The sequence below is a fragment of the Bufo gargarizans genome, chromosome 3 (genome assembly GCF_014858855.1).
Source record: "Bufo gargarizans isolate SCDJY-AF-19 chromosome 3, ASM1485885v1, whole genome shotgun sequence".
Taxonomy (NCBI): Eukaryota; Metazoa; Chordata; class Amphibia; order Anura; family Bufonidae; genus Bufo; species Bufo gargarizans.
This window is the reverse complement of record NC_058082.1, coordinates 312,187,542-312,210,714: the sequence shown is the minus strand read 5'-3', so window position 1 is coordinate 312,210,714 and position 23,173 is coordinate 312,187,542. Positions and strand designations below refer to the sequence as shown.

The following is a 23,173-nucleotide window of genomic DNA, read 5'->3' as shown; positions in this document are numbered from 1 at the left end:
TGTAAGTATACCGCTCCCCACTACTACTATGGCAACCAGGACTTTAATAGCGTCCTGGCTGCCATAGTAACACTGAACAGTTCACTTGCGTTTTTCCGGATCCGGCGTGTAATTCCGGCAAGTGGAGTACACGCCGGATCCGGACAACACAAGTGTGAAAGAGGCCTAAGGCTACTTTCACACTGCCGTTTCAGGGTTTGCCTGCGAGATCCGTTTCAAGGTTCTCACAAGCGGCCCTGAACGAATCAGTTTAGCCCCAATGCATTCTGAATGGATAAGGATCCGTTAAGAATGCATCAGTTTGGCTCCGTTCCGCCTCCATTCCACTCAGGAGGCGGACACCAAAACGCTGCTTGCAATGTAAGTCAATGGGGACGGATCCGTTTACATTGACACAATATTGGTGCAATTGTAAACAGATCCGTCCCCCATTGACTTTCAATGTAAGTCAGGACGAATCCGTTTGACTTACACTTAGACTTTTTTTACTTTGTTATGCAGACTGATCCGTACTGCGTTTGCATTTAAAGGTGCGGATCTGTCTGTGCAGATACCAGACGGATCCGCACCTAACGCAGGTGGGAAAGTAGCCTTAGCTTCACACACTTATGGGTCAGCAACTGTGCTCAACATAGATGATATAATCATACATGACCACAAACTGAAGATGTGTGGGTGAGCTGCCCCTGAGTCTTCTCCTCTCATAAGGCATGGCATTCTGAATCTTTCAATTGCTCCAAATTTGTTATCTGCTAGTATGAGAATAAAAACAAAATGAAAACCAAAACCCCCTCTAGGCGTTGTTCACATCACGTCTTTATCTAGCCCACATTTAACATACAGTATATGTCAGCAAAAAAGGATGAGAAAGCATAGTATACTAAGTGTTTCCATATTGCAGAGTCCAGCAAAAAAAAAGTATATGTTAAACGGATACGTTCTTTTACAATGGAACCCTTTGATGATGGATCAGATAGCCATCCTAGAAGACCACTTTTCAATGCAATTTTTGGTGGTCGTCTCAAATACTTTTCAATGTATCCAGTTTTGGTTTGTGTATATGTGCTCTACCAATTCTTGTATTGTTTTCTTGCAGTTTCCCCATGTGGACTCCCATATCTGACCAGGATTACAGATGACCCCCACAGCTGTCTATCTTAACAATTTTCTCAATCTATATTTATAATATATAATCAAAAATGCAACTGCTGGGTTTAAAATAACAGTGACTATAATCTAGACTACATTATGTAGGCATTTTTTATTAAAGACGTTTTAGGATAACTTAACAAGGTTTTCCACCTTTTACCCACCCACCACCGCGACCAATTAGCTGTTTCTGCAGAAGCTCCCAGTGCTAGAACCATAACAGCTGATGGATCTGGACGCAGAATGCTCAGTCTACTATGTAGTAAAGTAGCTGTAATACAAAATTGGTTATGTTAGCGGCTCACCCCTTTTCTTGCTCTGGATAAAGATGCTCTGGCTCTATGACTCACCCCGTCAAACCTAGTTATATGTATTATTGTAGACAGGCACTATCCAGAGACATCAGATTCATGTCATCCATATATTCTTTAATTATAGCAAATATAAAGGACTATATATACACAGCACAAGACAGCTGCATATCCTAAGCTGGCCCTGGCCCAGTCTACACAGCAAAGCTGACACAAGAACTGCACGATACAGGAAATAGCCTATGGTGTGTTCTGTTAAGGCTAGGTAAAATAAATAGAAGACAACACAAGACAAGTGGTGTTGTTCACACCAAGTCTTTATGTAAAAAATTATTACTTTCCCATAATTGTGACAAATATAAGGTGGGACAGGTTACAACAGTATACATATACATAAGGAGTACATAGGGAGGTGGCTAGCAGCCATGTGCCTCTGGTGCCTTGGCAGCACATACTGATACAGGCCTTTGTCAAAATCTGCATATTTAGGGCTCATGCACACTACAGTTTGCCCTCCGAGACATACGGTCCATATATCCCGGAGCAGCAAACATCATGCGCACAGCATCATAGGTTACTATGATACTGTGCGCATCGGGCCGCCCGCAGGACTATTGTCCTGCTCTTATATGATCATATGAGTGTAGGACAATAGTCCCACGGGCGGCCCGAAGTGCACAGTATCATAGTAACCTATGACGCTGTGCGCTCCCGTCGCACGATGTATGCCGCTCCGGGACATATGGCCCGCTCACGGACCGTATGTCTCGGAGGGCATACAGTCGTGTGCATGAGCCCTGATTATGAAGGAAAGGCTAGCTACAACTGTACATATATTTATATTCAGATCTGAAAAGAGGAATGGGGTTAATTTTAGTTAGTGTGTGTAGTTGTAGTTTCACAACCGGTGGATTTCCAGAGATGGCTTCCATTCCGTGGCAATAATGCTACTTCCTGTTCATTCTGCTTGCCTTTTTTCATATGGACAGGAGACAAAGTGGCACAGCACTTTCCTAGGACCCCCACCAATCAGACACTGATGATAAATTTCCCCCGACCTATCAAACATCCTGGTGGTATTATCTATGATGAGATAACCTTTTTAAAGAGGCTCTGTCACCTGGTGCAAGCATATCTTACTTAGCATATAGCCAAGTAGGGCTGATAACGCTGACAAAAATATGCTAATGAGCAAAAGGAGCACTCGGAGGAATAAGCACTCCGAGCACTGCTTCTGTGACACCCATGTAATTATACTGCCGCCCTTATTCTAATAATCACACCACCAATCCCTTTCACTGACAGCACTAGACCCCCTGGTCTAGCGATGAGAACCCTCGCCTGTGCACTCGCATCTATGACGGCGTGTGCGCACTAGAGGAATACACTAGCCAAGAGGAATGGGAAATGTCCAGTGCGCGCGCGCCGCAGTGGGTCTAGCGCTGTCAGTCAAAGGGATTGGGGGTGTGATTATTAGAAGGGCGGCAGTATAATTACATGGGCGTCACAGAAGCAGTGCTCGGAAGGCTTAAGCCCGACTCCGAGTGCTCCTTTTGCTCATTAGCATGTTTTTAAAAGTAGATTTTCCTGCCAAACCAGACCTAATAGAAGAAGAAGAAAGGTATGCTTTTTGTCAGCGTAATCAGCCCTACCTGGCTATATGCCAAGTAGGGTATGCTAGCACCAGGTGACAGAGCCTCTTTAAGTAACTTTTTAGCTGTAACTACTTTTCATGCATATAATAGGAATCATTTGTATTATTATTTTAATAACATTTTTTCTATGACTTTATAATGTGTTTGATTTTTTTTCCTTAACATTCACTGTAGCTTTGTTTTTCTCCATGTTGGTCTTTCTCTTGGAATTGTGTATTATATAATGCAACAAAATCTGACTATAATATTATATATATATATATATATATATATATATATACACACACACACATATATACGTAGAGAGTCATAAAACAACTTTTAATAAAAATATCCAAAAGGCCCAAATTAAACTCACACCACAGCAACACAAATTTCTTTAGAGAATTCAGGAACATGTGTATGGTATAGCTCCAATGCAGAAGTCAAAGAGTGGAGATATGCAGCAGGTATAGTTAGTCCCTATGTGGTTTCTAGAAGAACCTAATCTTTTCTCTTAGTCTAGTCCCTGAGGCCTCGGGCAGGAACCTTGCCGTCCTGGTATGTCTATACCAGGCATGCTCAACCTGCGGCCCTCCAGCTGTTGCAAAACTACAACTCCCAGCATGCCCGAACAGCCTATAGCTATGAGCATGGCATTGCGGGAGTTGTAATTTTACAACAGCTGGAGTGCCACAGGTTGAGCATGCCTGGTCTATACTATATCTTTATAATAAGATCCCAAACCAGTTTAAACACCAGTACTGGCTTTTATTAAACACTTTATTTATTCTTACAAAATCCATACATAGAAACCACAGAGTATTTGTGTTAAAACTAAAAGTGCAAGGACTTGTATAAAGTTAATAACAGCTTACAATACAAGTATTCGTCCAACATTCATAGTAGCAAAGAGGTTGGGGTCTGAAAAAAGTCATATGGGAATGTGCAAAGCGATGTAATGTGTGGGTGTTCTTTATTGCCATAAATCTTCAGTCCGACCAAACTTGAAAACCAGCCCCCTGTAACAGAAAATAAATCTAGTTAGGATTATGAAATGTGAAGAATATAATTTCCGTATGAACAGCATGTTATGAAAAGTATTTTCCCTCCTCTAAATGCCCCTTATTATTGCATGTAATTCATGGACACACCAGGTCCCCCACTCATGTCCCGACTTTGGGACTTCTCTCTTAAAAAGGGTTTTCTGGGATTTTTTTTTATCCTCATCAGTATCTGATTGGTGGGGGTCCAACACCAGGGACTCCGCCAATCAGCTGCTTTGAGAAGGCAGCGGTGCTCCTGTGAGCACTGTGACCTTCTTGCATCTTACTAAGCACAGCGCCATACATTGTACAGATCCATGTGCACATGCAGCAGATTTCCTGTAGATGATCTGCAGCAAAGTACTAAATATTGTATATGAATGGGCAGTGGCGTACCAAGGGGGGGGCGGCCCGCCCCGGGTGCCACTCACAAGGGGGGTCAGTGCTCCAGACAAAAAAAAAAATCCTGGTAGCCATTGGCTCCTGAACTGAAAAATTTAGTCGCCAAATCAAATTTTTAGTCGCCAAATCGAAACCGAATCAAAATTTGGGTATCGTGACAACGCTACTCCGATCAGATCGGCATAGGGTTGTTTTGATACCAAAATTTTGATTCGCTTTCATCACCATAAAAAAGTATTGCGATACTCAATACCGCGCAAAAAAAAAAAAGGGTGCACCCCCCCCCCCCCCAACACCCCAGTATAATAAACATTGGTGGCGCAGTGCCCACCCCCCCTCAATATAATGAACTTTGTTGGCGCAGTGGGCTGTGCCAATGAGGGTTAAAAATAAATAAATAATTAACTCACCTCCTCCAATTGATCGTCTCCTGTTCTTTCTTCAGGACCTGTCAAAGGACCTGTGGTGACATCACTGTGCTGATCACATGATACATCACATGATTCATCACCATGGTAATGGACCATGTGATGAGCTCAGTGACATCACCACAGGTCCTGAAGAAAGAACAGGAGACCGGCAGCTACTCGATCAACTGGAGGAGGTGAGTTAATTTTTTTTTTATTATTTTTTTTTAACCCTCATTGGCACTTCCCACTGTGCCACTAATGTTTCTTATACTGGGGGGGCACACTGTGCCACCAATGTTTCTTATACTGGGGTGTTGGGGGCACACTGTACAGGGAGAAAGAATCTAATGAATCACTAAGTCTGATCTTTAGTTCTTTTCACCTGTGACTCATTCGATTCTTTCTCCCTGTACTTGTCAGTGACTCAGAGCTGCTAGTGTTTGCCTCAGCTCTGATTGGTTGGTGGGCGGGGAGGGGAGGGGCTGGCAGAAGCAGCTTCCACTCTAGGATCAGATTACACTCCTCCCGAGCCCCTCCCCTCCCTGCTGCCAGCGTCTCACTCTCCCTGTGTGCTGTGACCGAGCTGCCTCAGACTGAGAAGACCATTGGCGGCGGGGCAGAGAACTATCAGCTCCTGTGCCCGCCGCTGTTCAACTGCAGAGCTGCCGCGGAGGGTCTAGTCGCAAATGGCGACAAGACTAAAAAGTCTTGTCGCCATTTGTAAATTCTAAGTCGCATTGGCGACCATTTTGGTCGCCATCTGGAGCCCTGGGGGTGCCAAGACGGAGTCACCCCTCCATCCACTGCTGCATCGCGACGCGACTCCGCCAGGCGCCGGCTTCTGTGGAAGGATTATTGCGGCTGCGCGCAACATGACGTCACGACGCTGACGCCGCGCCGCCTTCACGGATCTTTTAAAGAAGAGGAAGGATCCATTACCAGCGGTCGGACGGAGCCTGAGGCATCATCAAAATGTGAGTAAATAATTGTGTAATTAAGGGGTGTGTGTGTGCGTAATTAAGTGGGGGTTTGTAATTAAGGGGGGGGGGGGTGTAATTAAGGGATGTGTGTGTGTGTGTGTGTAATTAAGGGAGGGGTAAGGTGGGGAGGGAGGGGGTGTAATTAAGGGGGGGGTGTAATTAAGGGAGGGGGTATAATTAAGGTGGGGAGGGAGGGGGTGTAATTAAGGGAGGAGGTGTAATTAAGGGGAGAAGAGAGGGGGTGTAATTAAGGGGGGGGGGTGTTTAATTAAGGGGGGTGTAATTAAGGTGGGGAGGGAGGGGGTGTAATTAAGGGGGGGTGTAATTAAGGGAGGAGGTGTAATTAAGGGGAGAAGAGAGGGGGTGTAATTAAGGGGGGGTGTGTGTAATTAAGGGGGGTGTAATTAAGGTGGGGAGGGAGGGGGTGTAATTAATGGGGGGTGTTATTAAGGGAGGGGGTGTAATTAAGGTGGGGAGGGAGGGGGTGTAATTTGTAATAAATATTATTGAAAACATTGAAAAAAGTTTGTGCATGTTTTCTTAACTTTCTTGGGGGGGGGTGCCAAATGCTCTAGGTACGCCCCTGTGAATGGGGTTCCTCACAAAACCCTCAAACCAAAATGACCCTATAAGGTGGTAGGGGATTAGAATATCTCCAATTTTGTACCTACAGTTTATCATTTTATTATTTTTACTATTACATATGAGTGAAAATGGGGTTCTCATAAAATCCAATACTTATGTTGCAAAAGAAACATTTCAAATCTGCAGCATGCCGTGTTTGTTAGACTATATGGATTTTTGTAAAACGGCCAACCTCTGAAACATGGATTAGGCTACTTTCACACTAGCATTCGGGGCTCTGCTTGTGAGTTCCGTTCGACGGAAGTCCAGCCCTAATGAATTCTGAGTGGATGCGGATCCGCTCAGAATGCATCAGTCTGGCAGCGTTTGGCCTCCGCTCCGCTCAGCAGGCGGACACCTGAGTGCTGCTTGCAGCGTTCGGGTGTCCGCCTGGCCGTGCGGAGGCAAACGGATCCGTCCAGACTTACAATGTAAGTCAATGGGGATGGATCCGTTTGAATATGACACACTATGGCTCAATTTTCAAACAGATCCGTCCCCCATTGACTTTCAATGTAAAGTCTGGACAGATCCGTCTGAGGCTACTTTGACACTTAGAAATTTTTTTACAATATAATGCAGACGGATCCATTCTGAACGGATCCACCGTCTGCATTATATGAGCGGATCCGTCTCAGACGGATCCGCTCTGAACGCAAGTGTGAAAGTAGCCTTAAAGGGGGTTATCCACTTAAATTTTTTAATTTCATGTCACCCTTTGATTAGAGTGACAACTTTTTCATTGATACTTATTAAAAGATTTTTTTCTCGGCCAGCGCTGCGTTCCCGTTCCAACTATATGCTCCTAGTACTTCCATGCTCAAGTGCCGTACATTTTGCACATGATCCTAGCCTAGTTACAACTCACAGTGCATGTATTAGAATGAATCTCTCGCCGCCACAACGCTAGCATATAAGGGGGCCTTTTTACAAACAGGTGCATAAAGGGAAAATGATTATTGAGTGAGGCACAAAGAGGGCACTATTACAGTTTCAGACACTAATTGGAACGAGGGTACACTATTAATGTGTGGCACCCTGTGTGCTGCCTATAAGACGAGTATTAGGTGGGGAGGGTGCTGAAAAAGCAAGGAGCCAAAGATGTACAGTACAGACCAAAAGTTTGGACACACCTTCTCATTCAAAGAGTTTTCTTTATTTTCATGACTATGAAAATTGTAGATTCACACTGAAGGCATCAAAACTATGAATTAACACATGTGGAATTATATACATAACAAAAAAAGTGTGAAACAATTGAAAATATGTCTGTCACCGCCAGACATCTGAGAAGCTCTGACAGACATTTAGAACCTCCTGCTTGAGGTTCTTTTGTTTTGCTTTCGTTTTGTCCTCTCGTTTCCCACTCTCAGCTGTCATCTAGTTGCACTGATTGCATCCCTTTAAATACCCTCCCATACTGCATCACTTTGCGGTTTATACAACTTCCTGGAGTGTGTGCATGCTGGATGCTACAACTGATGCTTCTACAGATAAGTCTGTTCATTCATTTGTGTTTTCCTGTTTGCTTGATCCTAGGTGACCCCGACTCCCTCCGTATTAAGTGTAGGGAGCCGGTGGTCATGTCCCCTCACTATTATAGGGTGTTCAGGTGTCATACAGTCGAGGAACGAGGGTATACAATCATCTACCATAGAGATTTTTGCATAGGCTGAGCAGTAAGGGAGGGAGCTAGGGCTGTTACAGGGCTTACCCTTTGGTTCCTTAGTTTTGGATCAAGTCAGTCGGATCTTCATTTTGTGTCTTCTAGTTTTCTGTAACACCTTCTGTGACATTGTCATATTCTAGGTTCTTCAAAGTAGCCACCTTTTGCTTTGATTACTGCTTTGCACACTCTTGGCATTCTCTTGATGAGCTTCAAGAGGTAGTCACCTGAAATGGTCTTCCAACAGTCTTGAAGGAGTTCCCAGAGATGCTTAGCACTTGTTGGCTCTTTTGCCTTCACTCTGCAGTCCAGCTCACCCCAAACCATCTCGATTGGGTTCAGGTCCGGTGACTGTGGAGGCCAGGTCATCTGGCGCAGCACCCCATCACTCTCCTTCATGGTCAAATAGCCCTTACACAGCCTAGAGTTGTATTTGGGGTCATTGTCCTGTTGAAAAATAAATGATGGTCCAACTAAACGCAAACCGGATAGAATAGCATGCCGCTGCAAGATGCTGTGGTAGCCATGCTGGTTCAGTATGCCTTCAATTTTGTATGAATCACCAGCAGTGTCACCAGCAAAGCACCCCCACACCATCACACCTCCTCCATGCTTCACGGTGGGAACCAGGCATGTAGAGTCCATCCGTTCACCTTTTCAGTGTCGCACAAAGACACAGTGGTTGGACCCAAAGATCTCAAATTTGGACTCATCAGACCAAAGCACAGATTTCCACTGGTCTAATGTCCATTCCTTGTGTTCTTTATCCCAAACAAGTCTCTTCTGCTTGTTGCCTGTCCTTAGCAGTGGGTTCCTAGCAGATATTCTACCACGAAGGCCTGATTCACACAGTCTCCTCTTAACAGTTGTTCTAGAGATGTGTCTGCTGCTAGAACTCTGTGTGGCATTGACCTGGTCTCTAATCTGAGCTGCTGTTAACCTGCGATTTCTGAGGCTGGTGACTCGGATGAACTTATCCTCCGCAGCAGCGGCGACTCTTGGTCTTCCTTTCCTGGCGCAGTCCACATGTGAGCCAGTTTCTTTGTAGCGCTTGATGGTTTTTGTGACTGCACTTGGGGACACTTTCAACGTTTTCCCAATTTTTCAGACTGACTGACCTTCATTTCTTAAAGTAATGATGGCCACTCGTTTTTCTTTACTTAGCTGCTTTTTTCTTGCCTTAATACAAATTCTAACAGTCTATTCAGTAGGACTATCAGCTGTGTATCCACCTGACTTCTCCACAACGCAACTGATGGTCCCAACCCCATTTATAAGGCAAGAAATCCCACTTATTAAACCTGACAGAGCACCCCTGTGAAGTGAAAACCATTTCAGGTGACTACCTCTTGAAGCTCATCAAGAGAATGCCAAGAGTGTGCAAAGCAGTAATCAAAGTAAAGGTGGCTACTTTGAAGAACCTAGAATATGACATTTTCAGTTGTTTCACACTTTTTTGTTATGTATATAATTCCACATGTGTTAATTCATAGTTTTGATGCCTTCAGTGTGAATCTACAATTTTCATAGTCATGAAAATAAAGAAAACTCTTTGAATGAGAAGGTGTGTCCAAACTTTTGGTCTGTACTGTACAGGTCCTTCTAAAAAAATTAGCATATTGTGATACAGTTCATTATTTTCTGTAATGTACTGATAAACATTAGACTTTCATATATTTTAGATTCATTACACACAACTGAAGTAGTTCAAGCCTTTTATTGTTTTAATATTGATGATTTTGGCATACAGCTCATGAAAACCCCAAATTCCTATCTAAAAAAATTAGCATATTTCATCTGACCAATAAAAGAAAAGTGTTTTTAATACAAAAAAGTCAACCTTCAAATAATTATGTTCAGTTATGCACTCAATACTTGGTGGGGAATCCTTTTGCAGAAATGACTGCTTCAATGAGGCGTGGCATGGAGGCAATCAGCCTGTGGCACTGCTGAGGTGTTATGGAGGCCCAGGATGCTTCGATAGCGGCCTTAGGCCTCTTTCACACTACAGTATGTCCATTTCAGTGTTTTGCGGACCCATTGACTTGAATGGAGCCACGGACCGTGATTTGCGGCCAAATATAGGACATGTTCTATCTTTCAACGGAACGAAAAAACGGAATGCATACGGAACACATTCAGTTTTTTTTGCGGAACCATTGAAATGAATGGTTCCGTATACGGAACGCAAAAAACGGACCGCAAAACGTAAAAAAAAAACGGTAGTGTGAAAGAGGCCTTAAGCTCATCCAGAGTGTTGGGTCTTGCGTCTCTCAACTTTCTCTTCCCAATATCCCACAGATTCTCTATGGGGTTCAGGTCAGGAGAGTTGGCAGGCCAATTGAGCACAGTAATACCATGGTCAGTAAACCATTTACTAGTGGTTTTGGCACTGTGAGCGGGTGCCAGGTCGTGCTGAAAAATGAAATCTTCATCTCCATAAAGCTTTTCAGCAGATGGAAGCATGAAGTGCTCCAAAATCTCCTGATAGCTAGCTGCATTGACCCTGCCCTTGATAAAACACAGTGGACCAACACCAGCAGCTGACATGGCACCCCAGACCATCACTGACTGTGGGTACTTGACAGTGGACTTCAGGCATTTTGGCATTTCCCTCTCCCCAGTCTTCCTCCAGACTCTGGCACCTTGATTTCCGAATGACATGCAAAATTTGCTTTCATCCGAAAAAAGTACTTTGGACCACTGAGCAACAGTCCAGTGCTGCTTCTCTGTAGCCCAGGTCAGGAGCTTCTGCCGCTGTTTCTGGTTCAAAAGTGGCTTGACCTGGGGAATGCGGCACCTGTAGCCCATTTCCTGCACAAGCCTGTACACGGTGGCTCTGGATGTTTCTACTCCAGACTCAGTCCACTGCTTCCGCAGGTCCCCCAAGGTCTGGGATCGGTCCTTCTCCACAATCTTCCTCAGGGTCTGGTCACCTCTTCTCGTTGTGCAGCGTTTTCTGCCACACTTTTTCCTTCCCACAGACTTCCCACTGAGGTGCCTTGATACAGCACTCTGGGAACAGCCTATTCGTTCAGAAATTTCTTTCTGGGTCTTACCCTCTTGCTTGAGGGTGTCAATGATGGCCTTCTGGACAGCAGTCAGGTCGGCAGTCTTACCCATGATTGCGGTTTTGAGTAATGAACCAGGCTGGGAGTTTTTAAAAGCCTCAGGAATCTTTTGCAGGTGTTTAGAGTTAATTAGTTGATTCAGATGATTAGGTTAATAGCTCATTTAGAGAACCTTTTCATGATATGCTAATTTTTTTAGATAGGAATTTTGGGTTTTCATGAGCTGTATGCCACAATCATCAATATTAAAACAATAAAAGGCTTGAACTACTTCAGTTGTGTATAACGAATCTAAAATATATGAAAGTCTAATGTTTATCAGTACATTACAGAAAATAATGAACTTTATCACAATATGCTAATTTTTTTAGAAGGACCTGTATATGTGGCAAAATTCTACAGAGAAATGTCGTGGTTGAGGAAAGTCATCATGGTGATCTGAACCAGATGGAGAAGGAAAGGGGAAGTGAAGATAATCAATTACCAAGGATATAATCTGCAAGCCACATGATATAAATGTACTGTAATTACTTATATAGTCTCCACAGTATATGTGTAAACTGGTATCTACCATTACATGGTCACTGTAGTCTGGTAATATTGGTCTTTCTATAGTGGTTTTTATTCAGTATAAGGACCATAGTAATAGTCAGTCACTCTTTGGTGCTAATATGTGGTCATTGTGTGGTGGTATTATTTGGCACTTGTATAGTGTTATTATTGGTGATGATGGTATAGTGTGCTTTGTTCAGTAACAAGTTATATATATAATTTGCTTCTTGTATGGTGGTATTAATTGGTAACAGTATGTCTATATTTACAGTTTTTTGTTGTCGTACATGGAGTAGTGCTATTGAAGAGATAGTTAATTTGTAGACCCTAGAACACAGATTTTTCATGATACGGAATATTATATCCAAAGACAGTGTACTGCTAAAGTGCTTCATCTAAGGGTATGCTTAGATCTCCACTACTTATTTCCATTGTTCTGCTCCATCCTAGGAAGAGAACATGGAAAATAACTAAAGTACTGGATTAGGCACATAACTGAAAGCCCGATGGTCCTCATTGACTGTAATGGGGTTCGTCAGAGAGTCTAGACAAAATTGTGCAGCATGCTTTTCTTCCCACCATTTGCCATCAGAGGGGACAATAAGAACACCATGAAATTGGTCGGAAAGTTAGGCCAAAATTTTTGAGTTTGGCTGACATTTATCATTCTATTGTATATGACCACCTTTAATTATTTCATTCAGCAGTACAGGTTAAAATATTACATAGGAGAAATCTTTGGCAATATCTACATTACATGCGGTTTTACTGCCGCGTGTGACACACCTCAAAGGGGCCTACTGAGAATCCTTAGCCTGAGGCCCTACATAAACATGGAGCCAAACCAGTAGGATAGTCCTCGGATCCACCCAGGATCCTCTCCCTTATGATTTTGTGACCATGTGGGAAAAATGCTGTGCCACCCCAATCCAATCACCATCAGTTTACAGAATCCCAGTGTACTAGCTCCCAGTGCCATATACTTATGGTGCATGAGACCAAGGGGTTAAAAATAAGAAAAAGTAAAAAGCATATTTACTTACCCGAAAAATATAAAAGCATTTTGAAAAAACACAGCAATCCCGGGATACACCACAGCAGCATCTGCAAGAAAAACAGCACAATTTCAACTGCTGTGTCTTCTCTAAAGAATTCTTTCTGATGCACTGTGATAGTCTTACAGCAGAAGCATCCATAGGACTAAACGGTGCTGCACAACCACATTGAACTTCATAGGAACTTCAACAGGTTTTACAATCACCTATTGTTATTTTCCTATCCAGAAGATAATTCAGCTGTTACTGTCCCACTGTTCTGGATTGATATATGCCCAGTCCTAACATGAAGTGATTTCAGTGACCTGAACTAGGGACACAACCATGAGCTTGGGATAGCAGCAGAATATTTTTGGAATATGAAGGTCTACAATGTAGCTGCCGGGAGAAAATCTGCATTGACATGGTCATGTAGTCAACACACACATTTTTGTGGTTTGGTGTGCAATGTTAAAGTGGTGTAGCTACTTTGTGCAACACCCCAATCTTTGGCTTTGAGCATACTTACTTTGGGCCACATAACCGCCGAACAATATCCACATGGAAGCAATCAGAGAGCCAAAGGCCAACATAAAACCTAGGAAAAGCCAAATTCGAGCACCTAAAAAAAATAACAATGCAAAAAAAATATCAAAGAAAGGTCTTTAAAGATTATAATTATTTATTTTAGGTTACTCTTGAAGGTTTGGATGTTGGGGGAAGAGCCTGATGTGTTGGGGTAGTGATTTCCAGAGTAGGGGAGAGGCACGTGACAAATCTTGTAGTCGGTTGTGTGAGGAACAGATAAGGGAAAGCAGGTCAGAGATGCAAGGAGGGGGGACTGGCTGTGGCATTTTATGTAGTTGTAAGTATTTTAAACTGAATTCGCTGGGCAATGGGGAGCCAGTGAAGATATTGGCAGAGGGGGGGGGAGGCAGAAGAGAAATGAAGGGAGAGGTGGATTAACCTGGCAGCAGAGTTAAGAGTAGATTGGAGGGGAGCGAGAGTGCTTGATGGGAGGCCACACAGGAGGATGTTGCAGTAGTCGAGGAGGGAGATGACGAGAGCATGCACTAGTATTTTAGTTGACTCAGGGGTGAGGAAGGCACGAATACGAGAGATGTTCTTAAGTTGGAAATGACAGGTGGAGGTGAGGGTTTGGATGTGTGGCTTAAAGGGAACCTGTCACCAGTTTTATGGTGTCCTCACTAAGGGCAACATAAATAAGTGACTGATTCTCTTAGCAAAATCCTGGGTCACTTTAATTGACCCAGTCAATCTGCCAACATCTTGTATTAAAAAGCTCCAGCTCATACTGATGAGTCCTGAATATTCATGAGCTCCTGACTCTCCCCGCCCACCTGCTGCTGAATGACAGTTATTTTCCATATGAATCAGCAGCAGGTGGGCAGGGGAGTGGCTATAGCTGTTAATTAAATAAACGCTGGACTCAATGACATCACGCTGGACTCAAATCAGCTCATTAGCATGCGGCATGTGGCATCTTTGTGTGTATATTATGAGGTAACCATCTGTCACACCAGTAAGTGAATACATCTAAGGCACTTTTTAGTAGTTAATGATTGTATATAATCAGTTATATTATAATCAAATATCCACATGACAGGTTCCCTTTAAAGGACAGGGCAGAATCCAATGTTACCCCCCAGGAAGCAGGCCTGCGAGACTGGAGAAAGTGTTGTGCTATTAACTGTGATGGACAGGTCAGGTAGGGGGGCCGAGTGACATGGGGGAAAGACAATGAATTCAGTTCTCTCCATGTTGAGTTTTAGGAATCAGGAAGAGAAGAATGAAAATATTGCTGACAGACAAGCTGGAATTCTGGATAGGAGGGAAGCAACATCTGGGCCAGAGAGATACATATGGGTGTCGTCAGCATAGAGGTGGTATTGGAAGCCACGGGACTCTATGAGCTGTCTCAGGCAGAATGTGTAAGTGGAGAAAAGCAGGAGACCCAGGACAGAGCCTTGAGGGACACCAACAGAAATGGGGCATGATGAGGAGGTAGTGTATGAATTGGAAACACTGAAGGTTCTGTTGGTGAGGTAGGAGAAGATCCAGGAGAGGGCTAGGTATTTGACACCAATGGAAGAGAGGATTTGTAGGAGGAGAGAGTGGTCAACAGTGTCTAAGGCACAGGAAAGGTCAAGAAGGAGGAGCACAGAGTAGTGACATTTAGCTTTGGCAGCTAGCAGACCGTTGGCAACTTTGGTTAGGGCAGTTTCAAGGAAGATATTTGGTCTGAAGCCGCATTGCATCTGATCAAAAAGTGAGTGGGATGAGAGAGAGAGGACAATTTGAGATTAAACCATTGAAACACAGATTCTCAATAACTGAACTTCTTAGGCTGCATTCACATTGAATTTAGCCCTCCTCGGGGGGTATACAACCAAAAACTGTATTCAGACATATACAATGATGGATACATTGGCTTTAATGGTTTAAGCAGAGTTCAAAAGATGCCGCCATTTGACCTGCTTTCCATTCCTTTCCGACACTTTTGCCGGACAGAATAGCACAGTCTACCATGCCATTCTGTCTGTCAAAAATGCTGGAAAAAAACAAAAAGCAGGTCAAACAGTTTAGCCAGTTAAAGTCAACGTAACCATCATTCTATACAACTGAATACTATTTTTGAGTATTTAAATGTATAACCCAAAAGAAAAGCCCTACAGAGGGCTAAAGCACAATGTGAATGCAGTCTAACACATCTGCCGAAATGTGGCTACAGACATTTCCTGTGCTATTCACTTTATGAACCACTGCTTTATCCATAGTACCATCCATGCATGTTTAACCCCTTCCTGCTTCTTACATTTACTGTATGGGATGGAAGTACTTCCCACACTGTAATTGTACGGAATAAAGATGTCACGGGTCCTGGGTTTAGGCATGGAGTCATTTGTGGTAGACACATGAGTGGATACGAAGAAAAATTAAATAAAAAAAATTAAGCCGCCCATACACATAAGATAGCTTGTTCGGCTGACAGCTATCACTCTGGATTCCCTGCTCAGTTTGTCCACGCATGTGTCCTCAGCTGGAAGAGGCGGAGGCAGTTATTACCAGAGAAGTCTGGCAGTGGCTTATCTCCCAGAGAAATTAATGACACAGTAGTTGAAATCCAATTTCCCTATCCTCATCTACCCCAACATCTACCAAGTAGGAAGAGTTGGAAGGCCCTCACAAACATTAGATCGTCCCCTGGTTCTGCTGAAATCAGTGGGGTTCATCTCACATAAATCTAAGGTCTTTGGCCAGCTTTGGACTTGTTCTACAAAGCAGTGTGTGTGTATATATATATATATATATATATATATATATATATATATATATATATATATATTTTTTTTTTTTTTATATTTATATATACACACACATACACAGGAAAATACATCATGCAAAGCCCTTTTTATTACCTGTTTGTCCCGTACATCCCTCGCTATAGCTGTCACCACGAACCTGGCCATTGGACACTGCATTTATCCTAGAAAATAAAGTTATTTGAAATAATTAACTTGCTTTAACTTGCTTAGTACTGCTTATTTAAAACGACTGACGAATTTTGAAATCCCTCTCATTGCTCGGGTAGAGAGGACCTGTCACTCCTGGCATTTCAATTTTGGTAAATACCTGTATTCCATTGGTGCATGAACTGCTGCGATGCTCAAGTCAGGGGGGCTGCAAATAGGGGTATGTCCAAGTTCAGCTCTGAACCCGGACAACCCCTTTAACAGTCATTCCCCTTGCCAATAAGGTGTTTTGCTACACAAACTGAAATAGTCAGCTTTAATATGATAAACTCAGAGAGACACCGATTTGGCAAGTAGAATGGTCACACCCATTTTCAGGAAAAATAACAAAGATAACTGTGTTACAAGAATTTACTAAAATGGACATCATCCTGACAGATCCTCTTTACACAAGCAATCTCCACACGTACTAGGCTGGGTGGTATGTTGTTAATATTTTAGCATGATGTAAAAACTGCTTTTAAAAGAAAAGGTAAAAAGTAAATGTGGTCACTTACATTAAAAAAGCTACAGTAGCTATAACCCCGCAGGCATGGTATGAGTGATTCAGGTCTGTTTCAGAAGGATATTTAACTGCAGCATCAATGATGATCCACCAACCTGTGAAAAACTAGATACATGCCATATTCAAATTAAAGTAGTTTTCGGGCTACAGTGACCAATGACCTATCCTTGGGGGTCCGACATCCGCATACCCCTTCCTCCCATCTGATTAGCTGTTTCTGGCAGCTGCCAGAAACAACAGAATGGATGTAGCTGGACTGCAGCTCAGCTCCCATTTAAAGAGTTTCTGCCTTCTCAAACAGCTGATCGGCGGGGGTCCCGGGTGTCGGACCCCCACCGATCAGATGCTGATGATCTATCCAGAGGATAGATCATCAGTTTAAACAAACTGCAGAACCCCTTTGAGTGAACGGTAGTTAAGTTGCAGTAACCCAGTACGGCCACTACACAGAACGGCGCTGTCTGTTTCCTCCTTCTTTCTCTGTTTTTAGATCCGGCACTGGAGGCTGCCGTGAACAGTTGATCAGCGGAGGGTGTCAGGGGTCAGACTTCTACCAATCAGATATTGATGATCTAATCCTAAAGGATAGATCATTAATATCTGTAGTCAGGATAACCCCCTTTTTTATTATACATGTACGAATGTACCACTTTCTAAAAACAACAGATATGCGACTTTCTATTTCAGTCTTTATCTCATTGCTTTGCTTGTTTTATGCCAGAGCAGAGCATGATTTTTCAGGTTTTCTTTTGCCCGAGTGGCATAGACCTCAAACAAGGCTGTGCATAGAAAGGAAGTGTATTGCATAGCAGATATGGACCTTACATTCACAGAGTATTCAGGAACTAGAATACTCAACACAGAGCCGAATGGTCATGACTCTCAGAATAATGCTACAGAAGGGTATACGTTGGGTTATATAGCTCAGACTTTCACAATACTATCCTCTGAGATGTTTCAATTGCATGCCAGAGTATGAGTGGGGCTGTACATGATATGTTCACTACAGGCATGGCCAGACTGCTGGAGGAGACATCATTTTCTCTAAATTTTCATTCAAAGGGGATCTGTCAGCAGTTTTTTTTTTATATAAAAACTGCTGACACACATGGGTAGGGCCCAAGAGGAGATGCACAGGTCTCGTTTTTTTGGATATAGCGCTAAAAAAAACTTTGGACACTGCACACATGACAATGGCGAGTGCACCGGGGTGTGCTACAGGCGCAGTGTATAAGCCTCACCATAGCCCCTCTCCTCTGCTCTGTGTGATGGTTGTAGAGTTCCACAAGGAGACTGCTACGGCTGTCGCGCATAACAAAGAGGAGGGGCTAATACAGAGCCTGAAGCACTGAAGCCTGCAGGCCCACCACCAGTACACTTCCTGTGCACTTGCTGGAGCGGCACCTTTTTTTTCAGTATTATGTCCACTAAAAACCAAGGACAGAGGCATGTATTACCTCTTGTCCCGGGTCCTCACCTTATGTCTGTCAGCAGATTTGTATCAGCAAAAATGGGTCATCAACACCAGATCGCTGGAGGTCCGACTCCTGGCATCCCAACCAATCAGCCGTTTGAAGGGGTCAAAGAGCTTGTGCAAAAGCATTATTCTCTTTACTGTTTTCCTGCACGCTGTCTACACTGTAGCAGTGGCCCAGGGTAATTACAGCTTTTTGTCCCATTCACTTGAATGGGAGAGTGAGCTGCAATTACCCTGCACGACCACTACAATGTAGACAGCATGTAGGTAAACAGTCAAGTGGATGCAATTCTTGGATGAGCTAACAGCTAATTGATAGGGGTTTCGGGAATTGGACCCCCACTGATCCGATATTGATGACCTATCCTGAGGATAGGTCATCAATATCATGAAACTGGACGACTCCTTTAAAACTACAGCCTCATTTCAATGTATATTGTAGGAGAAACGATTAGCAGCGGCATCAATAATGCACGTTCCTGGATACCTTATTAAATAACAGTAAAGCTAACTTACAAGAACTCCAGCTGCAACTGATGCAATAGCGTTCCTCTTTTCACCCCAGTCTACGCACTCTGAACAGCGTAAAGATTCAAAAATGCCAGACATTTTCAAAAGTCTACAAGAAGAAACACAGCATGTTGGATATTATGTAACTTACACAACATATTAAAGAACTACATGTCTGTATCCACAAAATTACCAAATTGTAAAATTCCCCGATTACTATATTGTATGATCCCTGGTTCGCCTGTGTCACGTTTTCACATTCTAAAATCCCTCCTATGGGCAAATTGAGCCAATCTGTGGGATAAGTGATGGTAAGGGTGCCTTTACACATGGCAGATTTTTACGCGACAAAATCCACAAATGCAGATTTTTTCTTTTTTTTTTGTTGCGGATTCTGCTGCAGATGGTATGTGGATAATCTTACGGATTTCTGTGCACAATACATCTCCATTGAAATGAATGGAGACATTCAGCTAGAGGAAATCTGCAATAAATCTCGCACCTGAGGGGTTAATTGATGGGGTTTGGCGGGATTACCATCATTGAGGCCGGGTGCCGGCTGTGTGATATGGCCAGCACCCGCCGCTTACATTTGTATTACCAGGTTAATTATATTCATTGGTGGCGCAGTGCGCCCCACCCCCTCACCATTAGGGCTCATGCACACGACTGTTATGTATTTAGCGGTCCGCAAAAAGCGGATCCACAAACAATACAGATGACGTCTGTGTGCATTCGGTATTTTGCAGTACGGAACAGCTGGCACTTAGTAGAACAGTACTATTGTAGTGCGAAATGCAGACAATAATAGGATATTTTTTTGCAGAAGAGAAATACGGAAACGAAATGTAGACGGAGTAACTTCCGTTTTCTTTTTGCTGACCAATTTAAATGAATGATTCTGCATTCGATCCGCAAAAAAACCTGAACGGACACAGAAAGAAAATATGTTTCTGTGCATGAGCCCTTATAATCATCGGTGGCGCGGTGGCCCTCCCCTCCCCCTCAGTATTATATTCATTGGTGGGGTCCCGTCCCCTCCTCCTCAGAAATTTAATTGGTGGTGCAGTGACAGCTTCCGATCGGAGCCCGAGCAGTGAATTTGCGGTGCTCCGATCAGTTACCATGGCAGTCAGGATGCTTCTGAAGCCTTGGCTGCCATGGTAAGCTCCCTGCTGGTATGTGCACAAAGCCCAGGACATAAGGGACAGTATAAAGTCCTATTCACCCTAATAGAGCTCTATTAGGGTGAGTAGGACAAGGGTTCTAGACCCTAAGGGGGCTAATAGTTATTAAATAAAAAGTAACAGAAAAAAAAAATGTAAAATGCGCGATTCCCCTCATTTTTGGTGTTTTATTTTTTTTGTGTGGTATCGAAAGGTATCGAGTAGCACAGTACTTTTTTATTGTATCGAAATCGAATCAAAATTTTGGTATTGTGACAACTCTAATTCAGACTAGAAGACGCACTGCCACTTTACCCCCATTTTCTTGCGCCTTATAGTCTAAAAAATACAGTACTTGCATTCCCTATATAATATTAACGATGGACCATCTTTTCTTATGACTGTATGTTGTGCCACTCTGCTATTATTCCTATCAGATGTTAAAGAATGGTCAGCTGTCTGCAACAAAAAGGTCCAACTAGGTGTTACCAGTTTGGAGATATGTCACTGCACAGTCTGACACTGTCCAATCAGTGCTGACAGTGTCGGGCTGTGCAGGGATGCACCACCAATTGGTAAAACCCAGTTGGACCTCTATTGCAGACAGCTGGCACTTCACTCATAACTTGTAGAAGGAATAACAGAGGAATGGCACAACACAGAATCATAAGAATAGATGCTCCAAAATTATTATATGGGGAATGCAAGTACTTACTAAAGCACACATCAGGAGAGGTGACATATCTTCTTCAAATTGGAATAACTGCATTCTAGAAGTTAAAAACAACTGTTCCATCTGGTGCCCTAATGCTGTTAGGCTCCATTCACACGTCCGCAACTAGTTTTTCGGATCCACGGAGCCGTGGATCCACAAAACGGCAATGTGCGTTCCGAATTTTGCGGACCGCACATTGCTGGCACTAATAGAATATGCCTGTTCTTGTCCGCAATTGTTCTATTTTTTGGCGGAACGGAAGTGCGATACCGGAAGTGCGGATACGCAATTCAGTGTCCGGGCAGCACATCGTGCTGCCCTATAGGAATAAATGGGTCCGCAATTCCTTGCGGAACGAAATTGCCGACGTGTGAATGGAGCCTTATATAGTACCTACATAATACCTCCCCCCACTGTCCAATGGCACTACTAATCCCACCATACAGCTCCAAAGAGTGCTCACAGGTTTCTTATTAGTCCCTGATCGGAATAGTTGGGAGGAGGGTGGTAGATGCCCCAGGGTATTTTCCCCGTTTCTCCTCCCTATAAACCATTTCAGGCTAAGGCCTCTCGCACACGGCCGTTCCGGATATTGGGGACCGCAATTTGCGGTCAACAATGCGGGGGCACCATCCATGTGGCTGCCGCAATGGATACAGACCCATTCAACTTGAATGGGTCCGTGATCCGCCCACACCGCAAAAAAAATAGAACAAGTTCTACTTTTTTGGGGTGCGGAGGCAACATTGGCCGTGTCCCATACTGCTTGGCCAAAGAGCGCAGTGGAGTGCTGCCACTGCAACTAATAAAAGGGAATAGAATTGCTTTGTGACTCGCAAGTCGTCTCAAGAAATCCAAACCTGTTGAATTTCTTGCAAACGTTGTGTAGCATCAATTTCTGGGTCGCATGTGACCCCCCTTCGCCTTCATGAGTTGTGATACACTGTGATCTTTGGCTGTGTGACCTGTGACGTTTAATGGTCGCCCTGTAGCCCGGATCTTGGGGGGGAGGAAGCTGGTATACAGTTCCCATAGGTCATCCGAGTATTAGAACATTCCTGGTATAGGAGTGAGGCGCTCACATGATCTCACATGACTATTTCAGAGAAACCAATATGTTCTACGACTATCACACTGAACCGCTATAACGTAACGCGTGCCCTTCAAACATATACAGTCTATAGTGAAGGTAAAGTCACACAAAGTAGTCCATTTATAACAGGGATGGGCATTCGCCCCAGTAAGGGCACATTCACACAGAACCATTGCAGTCTATTCACACTGCGGTTTTTTTAACAACGGCCGTCAAAAAATAGGCCATTTCCTACTTGGTCCGTTTTTATGGACAGACAGCCCCCATACAATGCAAGCGGGGCATTTCTCAGTATGGCATCCATGAAAGAAAACGGCCATTAAAAATTGACTATTTTGCAGTTTTTTTCCGCAGTCACTTGAATGTTGCCTACACAGTCCTAGGTATTTGGGAAATAAAGAGTTAATGTGAAGTGCTCTATGGAAGCTTTACATTACTGTGATACAGATAAACATAAGCAAACCCTGTGTTAACTCTATCCTCTCCAGAGACTGCTGCCTCGTTTATACAGGGATGACTAAACATGCCCACAGACATCTGATCAGGGGGAGAACAGCAGATGTGCCAAATGCAGTCTAATATGAGACCGTCCTCTATGTTTAGCAGTCTCGTGACAAAGAAGCCTGTGGAGCAGGGGATTACACGGGGCGCACTTACCTCGGCGCCCCCGCCCCGCCGCTGTGTAACCCCGACTATATCTATGTAATACACACAGAACTAGGTAGACAACAGACCTGCCCGATCCCGGCGGAGGATAAACAAGCTGCACGGATACAGTGACGCAGGAGCGGCGCGGCCAATTCCCAGCGAAGGAAACTGACACCCGGAAGTCACCGAGCCGCCATATTGGTTGTGGGCATCTACCCTAAAACAGAAACTTGGCAAGACCTCCAGGCCTGAATGGGAATTAGGCTAGGTCTACACGACGACATTTGTTGCGCGACAGATAGGGCGCAACAGTTGTCGCGCGACATTTTGTTGCACCAATGTCGCGCGACAATTTTTATAATGGCAGTCTATGGTGTCGCACTGCAACATGCGACATGTTGCGACTGCGACGCGACAGTCGCAGAAAAATCCATCTTGAATGGATTTTCTGCGACTGTCGCGTCGCAGTCGCAGCATGTCGCATGTTGCAGTGCGACACCATAGACTGCCATTATAAAAATTGTCGCGCGACATTGGTGCAACAAAATGTCGCGCGACAACTGTTGCGCCCTATCTGTCGCGCGACTTTTTGTCGCGCAACAAATGTCGTCGTGTAGACCTAGCCT

The 23,173-nt window shown here is 43.8% G+C and overlaps 2 protein-coding genes across 3 annotated transcripts in view; one reads left to right on the top strand and one right to left on the bottom strand.

Annotated features, from left to right (window-relative positions):
* The window catches only part of LOC122932481 (RH-like protein), a 55,029-nt gene extending 50,907 nt beyond the window's left edge, over nucleotides 1-4,122 (top strand). The window contains exon 10 of the mRNA XM_044286914.1: nucleotides 1,097-4,122. Within this exon, the coding sequence (XP_044142849.1) occupies nucleotides 1,097-1,123 (27 nt within the window). The 3' untranslated portion in view covers nucleotides 1,124-4,122. The remainder of the gene's footprint in view (nucleotides 1-1,096) is intronic.
* On the bottom strand, nucleotides 3,845-22,753 carry TMEM50A (transmembrane protein 50A). 2 transcript variants are annotated; one of them, XM_044286915.1, is made up of 7 exons: nucleotides 22,634-22,753; nucleotides 18,932-19,034; nucleotides 16,931-17,043; nucleotides 16,320-16,387; nucleotides 13,409-13,501; nucleotides 12,889-12,949; nucleotides 3,845-4,116 (listed from the first exon to the last, which is right to left on the bottom strand). In XM_044286915.1, exons 2-7 carry the CDS (start codon nucleotides 19,022-19,024, stop codon nucleotides 4,071-4,073), a joined length of 474 nt encoding a protein of 157 aa, XP_044142850.1. In that variant the 5' UTR covers nucleotides 19,025-19,034; nucleotides 22,634-22,753; the 3' UTR covers nucleotides 3,845-4,070. The 2 variants fall into 2 exon arrangements, with proteins under 2 accessions (XP_044142850.1, XP_044142851.1); XM_044286916.1 differs by having other exon boundaries at nucleotides 22,557-22,692.
* Nucleotides 22,754-23,173: the final 420 nt, after the last annotated feature.